This window comes from Leptopilina heterotoma, unplaced genomic scaffold, assembly GCF_015476425.1.
Source record: "Leptopilina heterotoma isolate Lh14 unplaced genomic scaffold, ASM1547642v1 Lhet_54, whole genome shotgun sequence".
NCBI classification, from domain to species: domain Eukaryota; kingdom Metazoa; phylum Arthropoda; class Insecta; order Hymenoptera; family Figitidae; genus Leptopilina; species Leptopilina heterotoma.
In genome coordinates this window covers 1,514,998-1,528,403 of record NW_025111118.1, presented here as the reverse complement: position 1 = coordinate 1,528,403, position 13,406 = coordinate 1,514,998, and the positions used below count along the sequence as shown (strand labels likewise).

The 13,406-nt window shown below is 27.2% G+C and overlaps 3 protein-coding genes and 1 non-coding gene across 6 annotated transcripts in view; all 4 read left to right on the top strand.

Moving 5' to 3' along the window:
- Positions 1-77: 77 nt before the first annotated feature.
- LOC122508428 (electron transfer flavoprotein-ubiquinone oxidoreductase, mitochondrial) lies at positions 78-4,593 on the top strand. Its single transcript, XM_043621764.1, has 2 exons — positions 78-357; positions 2,549-4,593. Exon 2 carries the CDS (start codon positions 2,574-2,576, stop codon positions 4,380-4,382), a length of 1,809 nt encoding a protein of 602 aa, XP_043477699.1. The 5' UTR covers positions 78-357; positions 2,549-2,573; the 3' UTR covers positions 4,383-4,593.
- LOC122508426 (RNA exonuclease 1) lies at positions 2,585-10,989 on the top strand. 3 transcript variants are annotated; one of them, XM_043621761.1, is made up of 10 exons: positions 2,585-2,719; positions 6,369-6,538; positions 6,614-6,792; positions 7,111-7,363; positions 7,532-7,730; positions 7,806-8,037; positions 8,269-8,416; positions 8,777-9,027; positions 9,241-9,652; positions 10,444-10,989. In XM_043621761.1, the coding sequence occupies exons 2-10, from the start codon at positions 6,416-6,418 to the stop codon at positions 10,726-10,728; spliced, it is 2,082 nt and encodes a 693-aa protein (XP_043477696.1). In that variant the 5' UTR covers positions 2,585-2,719; positions 6,369-6,415; the 3' UTR covers positions 10,729-10,989. The 3 variants fall into 3 exon arrangements, with proteins under 3 accessions (XP_043477696.1, XP_043477695.1, XP_043477694.1); XM_043621760.1 differs by lacking the exon at positions 2,585-2,719 and adding an exon at positions 5,492-5,714; XM_043621759.1 differs by lacking the exon at positions 2,585-2,719 and adding an exon at positions 5,492-5,719.
- A 368-nt stretch (positions 10,990-11,357) lies between these two features.
- Positions 11,358-11,430, top strand: Trnak-cuu. The gene has a single exon. It is a non-coding gene; the product is annotated as a tRNA-Lys (tRNA).
- Positions 11,431-12,209: 779 nt separating this feature from the next.
- The window catches only part of LOC122508423, a 39,409-nt gene continuing 38,212 nt past the window's right edge, over positions 12,210-13,406 (top strand). The window contains exon 1 of the mRNA XM_043621756.1: positions 12,210-13,205. The gene's annotated coding sequence lies outside the window, so the exon portion shown is untranslated. The remainder of the gene's footprint in view (positions 13,206-13,406) is intronic.

Here is a 13,406-nt window from a genome sequence, read left to right as displayed (position 1 = left end):
TAAAAGTCTAAAATATCTAGTGAGTTCTCAGGTCCCTTCAACACTTGATACGTTACTGACTACATTCATGTACGTTATTATGTAAATGTGTTTGTAATTATGTATATGTTGGCACATATCAGTCCCACTTTCTTATTAAGTTGATCAAAGTTCATTCAAAGTTAATTTAGAATTTCTAACTTGTAAAAAGCTGTTATTTATCAGTAATAAGGGAAAGCAAGAAAAAAAATACTCTGCCCTAAAGACAAAATTATTCGACAGAAATAACGACAAATTATTTCCAAGTTGGATGGAATTAAAATTCAAGAGCAAGGGGACATAAAGATTTGTTTCCTTTATTTTTTATCATAAATTCTGGTAAGTCCACTATAAATGTACTTTTGCTGAAAGAAATAATTTAATTGGTAACACAATAACAGACTGTAAAAAATTAGAAACCTAACCTAACTTTTTTCAATTGTTAACAAATAATAACAATGTAATCAAAACTATTTTTGTTATCTCAATTTTTGATTATTGTAGTTAATTTTTTTTATTAATATTATTATTATTATTATTACTATTTTTGACCTTTTTTCTTTTTTCATTTTTTTCAGTTGTGTTATTATTTGTTAATTTGCTGGTCAATTTAAATTTTATTATCAGGGTTGACACAGGTCAGTGAAATCAGGGAATAATTTATTTTAAAATAACTTAATTCTATTGAAGAACTGCCATAAAATTATTACTTTGACTTTACTTGAAATTAATTTCAATTCTGTTGAAATTAGTTTCAATTTTTTAAATTTTAACGCAATTCGCTTTGAAAAAATTCAACTGTCTTAATAAATATCAAAATTCTTTCTAGAAATTCAATTATTTAAAAAAATTCTCGTCAATATTTCAATTATCTTTATAAATAGCAAAATTCGATTATATTCAAGAATTTTAATAAAATTCATTGCAAAATTCAATTATTTTCACAAATAACAATATTTATCACAAGAATTCAATTATATTCAAAATTAATATAATTCTTCGCAGAATAATTATTTTCAAAAATTCTAATAAAATTGTCGTCAAAATTTCAATTATCTTTATAAACGAATAGAAAAATTCTTCGACATATTCAATTATTTTCAGGAATTAAATAGATTAAATTATTTAAAATAGGATTTGCAGAAATTTTTTCAAAAAAAGCAAATGTTTTAAAATTTGATATTAAATTCTCCTCAGTAATTCAATTATTTACACAAATTTTAAAATTCCTTTCAGGGATTTAATTATTTTCATAAATAACAATATTCATCACAAGAATTAAATTATTTTCAAAAATTTTAATAAAATTCATTGCAAAATTTCAATTATTTTCAAAAATTTTTCTTAATTCAATAATTTGTATATCTATTATTTTAATAAAATTTCCCAAAAGAAGTTAATTATTTAAAAACAATTTTGACATAATTCTACACGAATATTCAATTATTTTCTAAAATAATGAAAATTTCTCAGGAATTCAATTATTAAAAATAAAATTTGCATAAATTTTTTCGAGAAAAGTCAATTGTTTAAAACTTGTTTTTTTTATAAAATTCTTCGCAATAATTCAATTATTTTCCTAAATAATAAAACTCATTGAAGAATTTCAATTATTTTTAATACAATTTTAATTTTATTTAAATTTGTCGAAAGAATTCAATTATTTAAAAATTTATTGATAAAATTATACGTATAAGAATTCAATTTTAAAAAACATTCAATTATTCAATAAAAAATTATTATTTAAATAATTAAATTCTATAGTAGAATTTTCTAATAAAAATTGATTTAGAAATTAATTTCAGTTAATGTTTTACATAATTGAATTTTGGAGAAAAGACTAATAATTGAAATTTTTAGAAATAATTGAATTTTGTAAAAGTTTCAAATTAAAATCCTTATGATAATTTGAATTTTTCATTCTTTTAACTAACAATTACGTGGAATTAATTTTTTTTGAGAAAAGTTTAATTAATTTTTTGAGAAAATTATTTGAAGTTTTGATTGTCTACACTGAAAAAAAATTTATTTATTTAATTGAATCAAATAATATTTATTGGAGTCAATTAAATATTTAATTGAATCAAATAATATTTTTTGGAGTCAATTAAATGGTATTTGCTTAAAATACTGAAATTGGTTCAAATATGATTTAATTAATTCGAATAAATATTTGATTCGAGTAAATATTTAATTGATAATAGTCAATTAATCGGTTATTTGAGTCAAATAAATTTTTGTTTCAGTGTAATGCATATTTAATTGGAGAATTTCCGAATAATCGAAATTTCTGTAAAATTGAATTATAAATAATTTTACAATTAAAGAAATTCGTAATAGAACATTTTTTTGTGCGTCTAATTTAGAGTAAATCAGAATATTCTTCAGGGTCAGGGAAAAAGTGAAAATTTTCTCTGTAAATCAGGGGAAAAAAACTAAATGTTTATAGCAACCCTGATTATCCTTGACTAATCTTGTTCCTTTAGTTTTTATTGGGTATTATTTATTGTTGTTGTCTTTTTTTTTGCAGAGCGGATTTTAAAAGAGTGTCAGGAATGTCAAGGGTGTATAAACTTGTTTCACATGTTTCGAAGAGAGCATACAGTGCGACGACAACAACAACCTTCCCGAAAATAACAACTCATTATACAGTCGTTCCACGAGAGAACGATCCACGATGGAAAGAGGTCAATATGGAAAGGTACGTGGACGAGACGGATATTTTAATTGTAGGTGGTGGTCCAGGAGGGATGTCAGCGGCAATTCAAGCGAGAAAAATTGCTCAGGAACGTGGCAAGGAATTACGTGTGACACTCGTTGAGAAATCATCGACAATTGGTGGTCATATTTTAAGTGGTGCTTGTATCGATCCAATTGCACTTAATGAATTAATACCAAATTGGGAGGAATTGGGAGCTCCTTTGAAAACGCCAGTGACTAAGGATAAATTTGCATATCTCACGGAAAATGGTAGAATTCCAGTGCCAATATTTAAAGGTATGCCAATGTATAATCATGGAAATTATGTCGTTCGTTTAGGTCACGTTGTCGCTTGGCTTGGCGAGCAGGCAGAAGCGGCTGGTGTTGAACTTTATCCCGGCTATGCAGCAACGGAAATTCTCTATCACGAAGATGGTTCAGTGAAGGGAATTGCGACGAACGATGTTGGAATTGCAAAAGACGGCTCACCGAAGGAGATTTTCGAACGTGGAATGGAATTGCATGCGAAATGTACAATTTTCGCTGAAGGCTGTCATGGACATTTGGCAAAGCAATTGATGAGTAAATTTAATCTTCGCGAGGAATGTGAATCGCAAACTTATGGTATTGGTCTCAAGGAAATATGGGAAATTGATGGAGCGAAGCATTCGCCAGGTTTAGTTGAACATACGGTTGGATGGCCTTTGAATAAAAACACCTACGGTGGTTCGTTTTTGTATCATTTGAATGAAGACACTCCTCTAATTGCCATTGGTTTTGTTGTTGGACTAGACTATCAAAATCCATATTTAAGTCCTTTTAGAGAATTCCAAAAGTTTAAGCATCATCCGTCAATTAAGTCGACATTGGAGAATGGAAAGAGAGTCGCCTATGGAGCACGTGCCCTCGTCGAAGGAGGTTTTCAATCAATTCCAAAACTACAATTTCCAGGTGGTTGTCTAATAGGTTGCAGTGCGGGATTTTTGAACGTTCCGAAAATAAAGGGAACGCATAATGCAATGAAAAGTGGAATGCTCGCTGCTGAAAGTGCAATTGACGCGATTATCAAAGCGGAGACTGAGAATTCTGCAACAAAGGGTCTAACGCCTGAGAATTATGAGGGAAAAATCAAAAATAGTTGGATATACAAGGAATTGAAGGCGGTGAGAAATTTCCGACCGAGTTTTCATTCACCACTTGGATTATTCGGTGGTATTTTATATTCCGGATTGTCCATGATTTTAGGAGGTAGAGAACCGTGGACATTGTCTCATGGTGGTCCAGATTATAAGAAACTAAAACCTGCCGCAGTTTCCACACCAATTGAATATCCGAAACCGGATAATAAAATAAGTTTTGATTTATTGTCATCGGTTGCACTCACGGGAACGAATCATGAAGCCGATCAACCAGCACATTTAACCCTCATGGACGATACAGTTCCGGTGATGAAGAATTTGGCAATTTTCGATGGACCCGAGGGACGTTTTTGTCCTGCCGGTGTTTATGAATTTGTTCCACTTGAAAATGACGATGGACAACGTTTACAAATTAATGCACAAAATTGTATTCATTGTAAGACATGTGATATCAAAGATCCAAGTCAGAATATTAATTGGGTCGTTCCTGAAGGTGGAGGTGGTCCCGCCTACAATGGCATGTAAAAAAAAGAGCGAAATATTAGTGCCTTATTTTAAAGGCAACTTACAATTGTTTTAGAGTGTCAATTAACATTTATTGACAAAATTTTATCATTTTTGCATAATTGAAATTAACAAAAATGATTTTTATCTGTATTTCAATTGTATTTCAATTTAAAGCAGATAAAAAATGGCTATAAGTGAGATTTAAGCTCGATACAAATAGTTATATAAGGAAAAAAGGGGGAATAATTAATTAAACAAATTAAAACGACTGAGAATGAAAAAAAATGATAAGATTAATTATGAATAGAAATTTTAACTACTTACGTAACTAAAATATGAAACGAAATACAAAAGAACGCAAAATGTTTTCAACAAATATTTTTTATAAGAGTTTTTGATAACTAGTAAAAAAAAATAGAAATAATAATGTAAAACTGTACAAATTTTCTAAATTTTGTGATATGTTTACATTGATTCGTGACTATTTTGATTAGTTCATTTCAATTAATTTTAATTAGTAAATTTCAATTAATTCATTAGTTCAATGTTAATTAGTTAATTTCAACGAATTTTAATTAAAACTGTTGTTAAATAAATTATTAAATTAAAAATTTTAAATTGTTAAATTTAAAATTGAAAACTTTTAATTTTAAATTCAATTAAAATTAAAATTAAATTCAATATTAAATTTAAATTCTTTCAATTGTTGTTAAAATATTTATTAATTAATAACACTGGTGAAAATTTTAGTTCAATTGATGAAATAATTAAATTCTTTCGTAAAAGAATTAATTACAATACGAAAGAAAAAAATTGATTTGTTTATTAATATCAATTTTTTTTGTATATATATACAAAAATTTATCATAATTATCTACTTATTTTTATACATATTTTTATAAAAGTCTTTCTAACAATTGTGTATTAAAATGTTTAATTTGTACATAAATACTTGAATGAAATACAGAAAAGTTTTATCGAATTACTGTTTTTATTATTTAAAAAATGACCTTTTTTATTTTTAAATAAACAAGATTATAACAATTATTATTTTAATCAAAATTTTGAAAAAATGCGCGTAAAAATTTTCTGTACATGCGCAAAAATGAAGAGTTTAGAAAAAAGTCGTCTGCTGTTTTTTTACACACATCATTTGTATACATTTGTCGAACACGTTTATGAAAGTTTATTCAAAATCTTTTCTATTTAACCATAAAAAAGTTTATTTAGTTTCGAAAAATAGACTTGTGAAAATTAAATGCATATGTTATTTTGCGTAGAAGATAATATTTGTTCTGGTTACATAAATGAAATTATCTCATCAAGTCTTCATAACCTAAAAATTTCAAAGTATGGTAAGAATTTATATTATTTGTTAATTTTTATTAATAATTGTATTAATTGTTTCCATTTTAAGCTAAAATTGGTTTTTGTAAAAAGATCCTGTTTCAATAATTTAAATTTATAACACAATTCTTTGTTCTTGATGTGAAGCAACAGAAAATATGTAATGTTATTGTTCATTAATCTAACAAGACATTATTTTAGTTTAATAATAATTATGTTGCAATTGGGTTTTAATCGAGTGTCATCTGATTGGGATAAACAACCAATTTGGTATCTAGGTAACAAACGGGAACAATGAATTGTCTTTTTTGTAGTTTTAAAAGCACATGTCAAATACATAACCAGCCAGTCAAAAATCGTATTTACTCCAATTTGTATTTTATTCTTATTTTTATAGAAAGAGAGAAATAAAATTACTTTTTCTAATGTGTATGTGACATTCTTTTATTTTTATGGAAACGCATTATATTTTTACAAAATTGCAAGTAATTTATGTTAATTTTATATTATTATTATTTGAGATATTTTTTGTGTCCGTGTTTTTCTCTAAATGTAAATTTTGTTGGTTTTAATGCCAATATTATAGATTATATGATATTAATATTATTATTTATCTTTTGGCTCTTTTTATTTTTAATTTATTTGTTATTTTTTTAGATACTAGATGTTCCTTTACGTAAAGTCGATCGAGATAGCTGAACATTATGAAGATGCTTACAGGAAAACAATTACAGAGGTTGGAAAAGAAAAAGAAGAAAATGGCAGCTTTATTAGAAATAACAAAATTAAACGACAAGGACAGAGAAGCAAAAGCGCTTAAGCAAATCGTAGGTTCTTTTATTAAAATCCTAAAACAAATTTCTATCTTTTGGATTATTTATAACTTTTTGTTTTGTTACAAGGAAACACAAATAAATATGTTGAATCAAAATGATAATGACAGTATGAGTGGAATAATTTCCAATCGGAAACGACCTTGCGATGAGCCTCTAAATACCACTAGTCCGGAAATTATTAAACAGGAACAGGAAAGTCCGGAAAAATCTGTGGAAACCGAAGGAGTTAGTAGCAAAAAGCCGAGGTAATTAATATAGTAATTTTAATTATTATACTAAATTATTATCATTTTTCCTTTTATTTTTTTCTTTTAGTTTTTTCCTTTAGTTTTATTCTTTTAATTGCTTTTCCTTTTTTCTTTTTAGGTTTTCCTTTTATTCTTTTCTTTTAGTTTTTTCCTTTAGTTTTATTCTTAATTGTTTTTCCTTTAGCTTTTTTCTTTTAGGTTTTCCTTTTATTTTTTTCTTTTAGTTTTATTCTTTTAATTGTTCTTCTTCAGTTTACTAAACCAGCGAATATTAAAAATGTTTTTTAGATACAAATATTTAATTTTTTATTGTAGATTAAGTGGCGAGGAATATGAACGATTGAAAGAGGAATTAAAAGAACGAAGACAAAGGTTAAAAGCGATTCCACGGATTTGTCTGAAAAAAATTGGAGAAGATGCTGCATTAAATATGGATGAAAATGACAATGACAATGGGAGAATTCCACTATTTTTAAGTGACATACAACACCTTTTGTTATATTCTCTTATTGGTAATCGTTCACCTTATTTACCGAACAGATGGTGTAAAGTCGATAAGTACAATAAGGTAAATAATAAAATTCCACAATTATAATATTTATTTCAACTCTTTCCCCATTTTTTAATCTTTATGAAAATTTTATTTACTATATTTCTTATTACTATTATTGAAATTACTTTTATTATTCTTATTCTTATACTTATTCTTATTCCTAATTTATTTTTTTGATTCTAGTTGTCACATACGGTTCTGATTATTGTTGAGGGCGTTTCTCTCGATCACTACTTAGCTCATGAAAATTCATTTCCTCTTATAACGACACATTTGAAGCACAAATTGGAACTCGTCACACCAGCAGCTCACGGAGGATCGATCGTCGAAGAAATTGTAGCCGTCCCTCTAACAGGAGAGCATAATCATAAATTAATTCACGGTAAGAATATTTTAAGTCGGTAAATAATTTTTTTTTCAATTCTATACTATTTCTTTAATTTCGTTTCTTTTTTAGAATTTGGCTCTTTGGAAACTGCGATGAAGTCCAGAGGAGACTTGGTTCGATTACTAAAAACGGTATTTCCAATGCTTCCCCAGGTGAATTATAATGCAAGAGAACAATCGGAAGATGATATTTCACAATTACCAGAAAGCGACAAGTTCTCGCGAACTAAACTTCTTTTATCGCCTCATCAACTTCTCGATGAACAATATCCCGTGCCTCTTCAGGGAAAACTAGCCAATGAGTCAGTAAATTTTTTTTCTACATTAATCCAAAATTAATCCGCATTAATCTTAATTTAATCTAAAATTAATTTAAGATTAAGCTAAACTTAATTCAAGATTAAACTAAATTTAATCTAAAATTAATGTAAGATTAAGCTGAATTTAATATGAAATTAATGCATTAATTATAATTATTAATTAAAATATTTATTCATATTATTAATTTAGTAAATTTTCGATTTTAATTACAGTACCTATCGTGGCTATGTGCAAACAAAAGATGTATACGTGCAAGCAACATCGAAATCGCCAATGTTTGGAATTGATTGCGAAATGTGTAAGACAATCGAAGGAATGTCGGAGTTGACAAGAATTTCTGTAGTCGATGAAAAACTTAATGTAAGTTCAATATTTTTCTTTCTTTTATTTTTCTATTCATTTTTTATTATTTTTCATCAATTATTCTTAATCCAAAGTGAATTTTACAACGATTTAGAAGAAAAAATGTTTTTCCCTCAAATTTTGTTATAAAAAAAAAATGTTTAAAATATTAGATCAAGAATTTGAAAAATAAAAATTTATAGACTGAAAATATTGGTTTTAGCGTAAAAAATATTTTTTCTTTCAATCGTTGATTAAACTAACGATTGAAATAAATTTTTTCTTTATTAATCTTTCGAATAATTTGAGACAGATTTTTGTTAATTTAATAAATAATTTTATTTAATGCATAATATTTATGTGAATTTCTAATTAAAGGTCGTTTACAATACGCTAGTGAAACCAGAGAATGAAATTACGGATTATTTAACAAGATTCAGTGGAATAACGAAAAAAATGATGGACGGCGTAACGACAACTCTAACCGATGTTCAACAAGCACTGAAACTTTTACTTCCTCCAGATGCAATTCTCGTTGGACAAAGTTTGAATTTCGATCTACACGCTCTGAAAATGATGCATCCTTACATCATCGACACTGGAGTAATTTTTAACATCAGTGGCATAAGGTATTTTTTTTATTCATTTTATTATATATTTTCTTTTTTATTATTTTATTATTTGTTTTATTTATTATTTTATTATTTGTTTTATTTATTATTTTATTATTTGTCTTATTTATTATTTTATTATTTTTTTATTTATTATTTATTCTTCTTTCCATATTTTCACAAAACCAATTTTTTTTTCTCCGAATAAAAATCGCATTGATTATTTTCTAGGTATCGGAAATCGAAATTACAGACATTAGCCAGGGAATTTTTGGGACTGAGAATCCAGGAGGGTTCACACGGTCACGATTCGATTGAAGACGCCGCGGCGTCAATGAAATTGGCGCAATTAAAACTTGCCAATAGTATTGTTTTTGGAGACGCGGTACTTCATTGTCAACATCAAATTGGCGAAATGCTGTTTGCCGAACACCAAACTGAACAAAGTCGTAATTTCGATTCGAAAATTCAGACAAAGACAAATATTCGTAAATATGGAACATGTTTATTTAATCACGTGGCGAAGGATAAGAAAACAACGGCTATAATTGGTTCCGACGAAGTGATAAGCGAATATTCACGATATTTAAAATCGCCTGAACTCAGTGTTACGAATGACAACGATTTCGACAAAAATGATCAGGTAATATTTCATTACATAATCGCATTTTGATTACATGGATAATTCTAAATTCTTTTTCATCAAAAATGAAATGAAATATAATAAAATAAATAAATATGTAAATAAATTACGATCAATTAGCAAAAAAAAAATGGAAGTTTGAACTTTTTGAGATTTTAAAATTCAATGTCACTTCCTCCTTTCATTTTTCTATTGAAGAAAAAAAGCGCATACGGCATATTGCTTAAAATTGATGGAAAATGATTGCATAAAAAAAATGACAGATTGAAGATTATTGGAATTCCTTAAAAGAAATGAAAGTTATGATAATAGTGATAATTAGGAAAAATTTGAACTTCAATTTTAAAGTTTTTCACATAAATTCAAACTTTTAATGAAATGGAAAAATTCTCCGTAACCTTGGAATTATTGATTCATTTTCTGTATCTAATGAATATTGTTAATTTCAAAAGTAAAGAAATCAAAGGAGGAAGCAATTGAAAAGAATCTAGAGGTCTTCCACTTTCATTTCCTCAAATTTAATTTTTTCATGGCACAATTCTAATGAATAAATTTTTTCTCTCTTGTAACTATTCATCTTCAATGTCGATTTTAATATGAATATTATTATTATTAATAATTCGAATAATAATATTTACTTTTTGTCAAAACTATTTTAGTCCTTTTATTAAAAAATTATTTAAAAAAGAAACAATAATTATTTTAATTATTTTTTAAATTAATTTACAACTTTAATTTCTATATTTTCAATTTCTTCAATTTGTTTAATGAAAAAAAATGTTTGATCTTAGATTCGTATGGTTGAAACGGAAGGAAATAAAAGTGCAATAAATCGAGCGGCTGAAATTGTGATGCAACATGCTTTAACTCTTTGTCATGTGAAAATAAAGGAAGAACAATTGACTGAAGAGCGAAGAGGAAAAATTTTTGACAAAGTGGACAAATGGGTGAATAAAATTTATCAACGTAGTGCACTTCATGGATTGGTGTGTGTTATTTTCGGTGGACATAGTAAAGCTTCAAGTGGAGTTTGTTTCTTGAATGTAAAAGAAGGCGTGGTTCCATTAAGTGCCTAAATTTTTCCAATACAAAAGAAACTAACAAAAAATACAATTATTTGTCTATATTGGAGCCTATATCTTTTATTTAAAAAAAAGACAAAATCGTTTTCTTTTTCAATTATAAGCAAACAAATCGATCTGATTTTTTTTTTAAGGAAATCGAAAGAAAGTTGGTATAGAAAGAAAAAGAAAATAATTGAAAAAACCGATTGGAATGTTTGCTGGTCATGTACAAACAATCGTATTGTTAATAAACTTTTTTTGTAAACTGTTAAAGTGCTTGTAGTGTTTGCACTTAATTTATTTGACTCAAATTTTCGATTTGTTTATTAGGAAAATGTATTAATTAATTAGGTTCTTTTTTGTAAATCTAATTTAACATTTACAATTTGATAGTACTCGTATAGTATAAAAATAAAAACAAAGTGTAAATAATTAAATTAATGTAGAAAATGCAGAAAGGAAAAGAATTGAAGTATTCTCCTTTTTTGTTATCAAATTGTATTAGTTAAATTATATATTTGTTAAAATTATGTTTAATTATGTTTAATTGAGAATTTTTTTTTTTTATTGAAAAAGTACTTTTTTAAAATTGTATATTTTTCTTTATTTGATCAAAGTACTTTATTTCGAAAAGTACACCAGCCCGGCTAGCTCAGTCGGTAGAGCATGAGACTCTTAATCTCAGGGTCGTGGGTTCGAGCCCCACGTTGGGCGATTTTTTTGCCTTTCCTTCTATTTGAATTGCATTTTTTTGCAATTTAATCATTTTGTATAATAAATTTTTTTTTTCAAATTTCATTAATTATAATTTTGATCACAGTTATTATTAGATACTGCAATTATCATAATTAATTATAAAATAAATAAAATAGATTTTTCATTACTATATTTTGTTTTATTTACCAAGAAATTTTGTTAGAGTGTTTTCAATTTATTCGATGATTAATTAATAAGTAGAAATAATAATAATAATAAAAAAATAATAATTCATAATAATTATCCTATTATGAAGTGAGTAAATATGCTAATTAGGGTAAACAAATAATTCTTACCTAAGTTTTCCTGAATAGAGAAAAAAAGAAAAGGGCAAATTTTTCGAGGTACTTCTACCTGGAGAAAGAATTTATTATGTAATTTCCCTCCACAATCCAGGTATATACCTGTCTCCAAAGTTGACCCTCATTAACTGTCCTATTGTTGAAATTTTGTCAATTCCAACGGACGGTCGCTAAATCAGGAAATACCCGACCCACGCCATGTGGCATAATCGGGTTTTTCCAGTTTGTATAGAATTTTATTGAATTTCAAAATAATAATTATTGGAAATTAATTATTCAAGATTTTTTATTTTTTAAATTGAATTTAGCGGGCATTTGATTCTAACGTGTGATTGGTTAGAATTTGACCACGTGATCATTTGCAATTTCAGAGTTGTGCGCATGCTCAGTACTAAAGTGGGGCAGACATTGTACGTCACAGGCATTGTTCGTGACGCTGTAGTGCGACTTTTTTCACATTCTTTCGAGTCAATCGGTAAAAAAGTATTTGTATTTCGGAAAAAATGGATCGGATGCCATATTAGAAGGTCGATTATTAAACAAACGCGGTAAATAAGCTTCATATTTGCAAATTTTTTGCTTGTTGAAAAAGCATAGTCGCGTGGTGTCGCATCCATTTTCATTCTTTTTTTTACGAAACAATCGGTGTTTTTTCTTGAATATCGGTAAATATTTCAATATTTCGCCTAAATGGGGTTCAAATTTGTCAGCTGTGGGCAATTTTTTCGGTTTTTGTCGCAATATCCCCGTGTTAGTGTATCGTCCATTTTATGTGCTATACGTCGGCCATTTTGTTTTCGACTTTCGGAGTTTCGCGTGTACGGATCGTGGGGGTTTTTCATCGACATTATTTACGTGAATCATTCAATATTTAACAACATTTTGAGTAAATTTAGCATCCTCGGGACTAAGGGGACATAAAATTATCGATATTTACAATTATTCCGGTAAAATAGATCATTATTTCCGCTATTATCGGGAACAATCGGAACGCCATCTCTGCGGTGTACAAATAACAAAATTTATTCAGTTTTCATATTTTAACGTCATAATTTACTACTATTTCGTATTATTCGCATATAAAAATTCTCGTCTGGTAAATATTATACGGTTCGCTTGTTTTTTCGGGTGAATATTTTCGAGATGAATTTTCGGAGTTAACCTAACCTCACTTTAGTGACTTTGCTTCCTTTGCTTGCTTTTTGCTCTTTTCGTTCACATGTAAAAAAATATTCAGAATGTAATTAATCTTTTTCGGAAGTGCTCGAAACCTTTGTCTAAAACTCGTGCGTTTATTTATTATTATTTTCCTTGCGTCTATTTCTAATCGTTTAGCTGAAAAGTATAAAAAAGTGGGCAGTGTTTTTATTTTTTTTGTGAGTGATTAATCATCGTTTCTGAAGCGGCTCCAGAATGGAGATGCAGTTTTTGGTGAGTATTTTTTTTTACTATTCTCGTTAAAAAATATTTCAATTATTTTAGAATTCCTTCGAGATAATTATTAAGATTGTTTTTTTATTATTTTTTATACTAATTTCTTATAATTTTGTTTGTAATATAATTTACGAAATTTTTCATTTTTTTTTGCAAAGTAAACAATTGACAGTTGTAATATTCTGAAAATAAATTACA

Excerpts from the sequence above, each read along its gene's own strand:
- LOC122508426 (XM_043621761.1), top strand. The coding sequence starts at position 6,416 with ATGAAGATGCTTACAGGAAAACAATTACAGAGGTTGGAAAAGAAAAAG. Across the intron at positions 6,793-7,110 it reads GTTAGTAGCAAAAAGCCGAG|ATTAAGTGGCGAGGAATATG; the intron begins GTAATTAATATA and ends TTTTTATTGTAG. Across the intron at positions 7,731-7,805 it reads TAATCATAAATTAATTCACG|AATTTGGCTCTTTGGAAACT; the intron begins GTAAGAATATTT and ends TTTCTTTTTTAG.
- LOC122508428 (XM_043621764.1), top strand. The coding sequence starts at position 2,574 with ATGTCAAGGGTGTATAAACTTGTTTCACATGTTTCGAAGAGAGCATAC.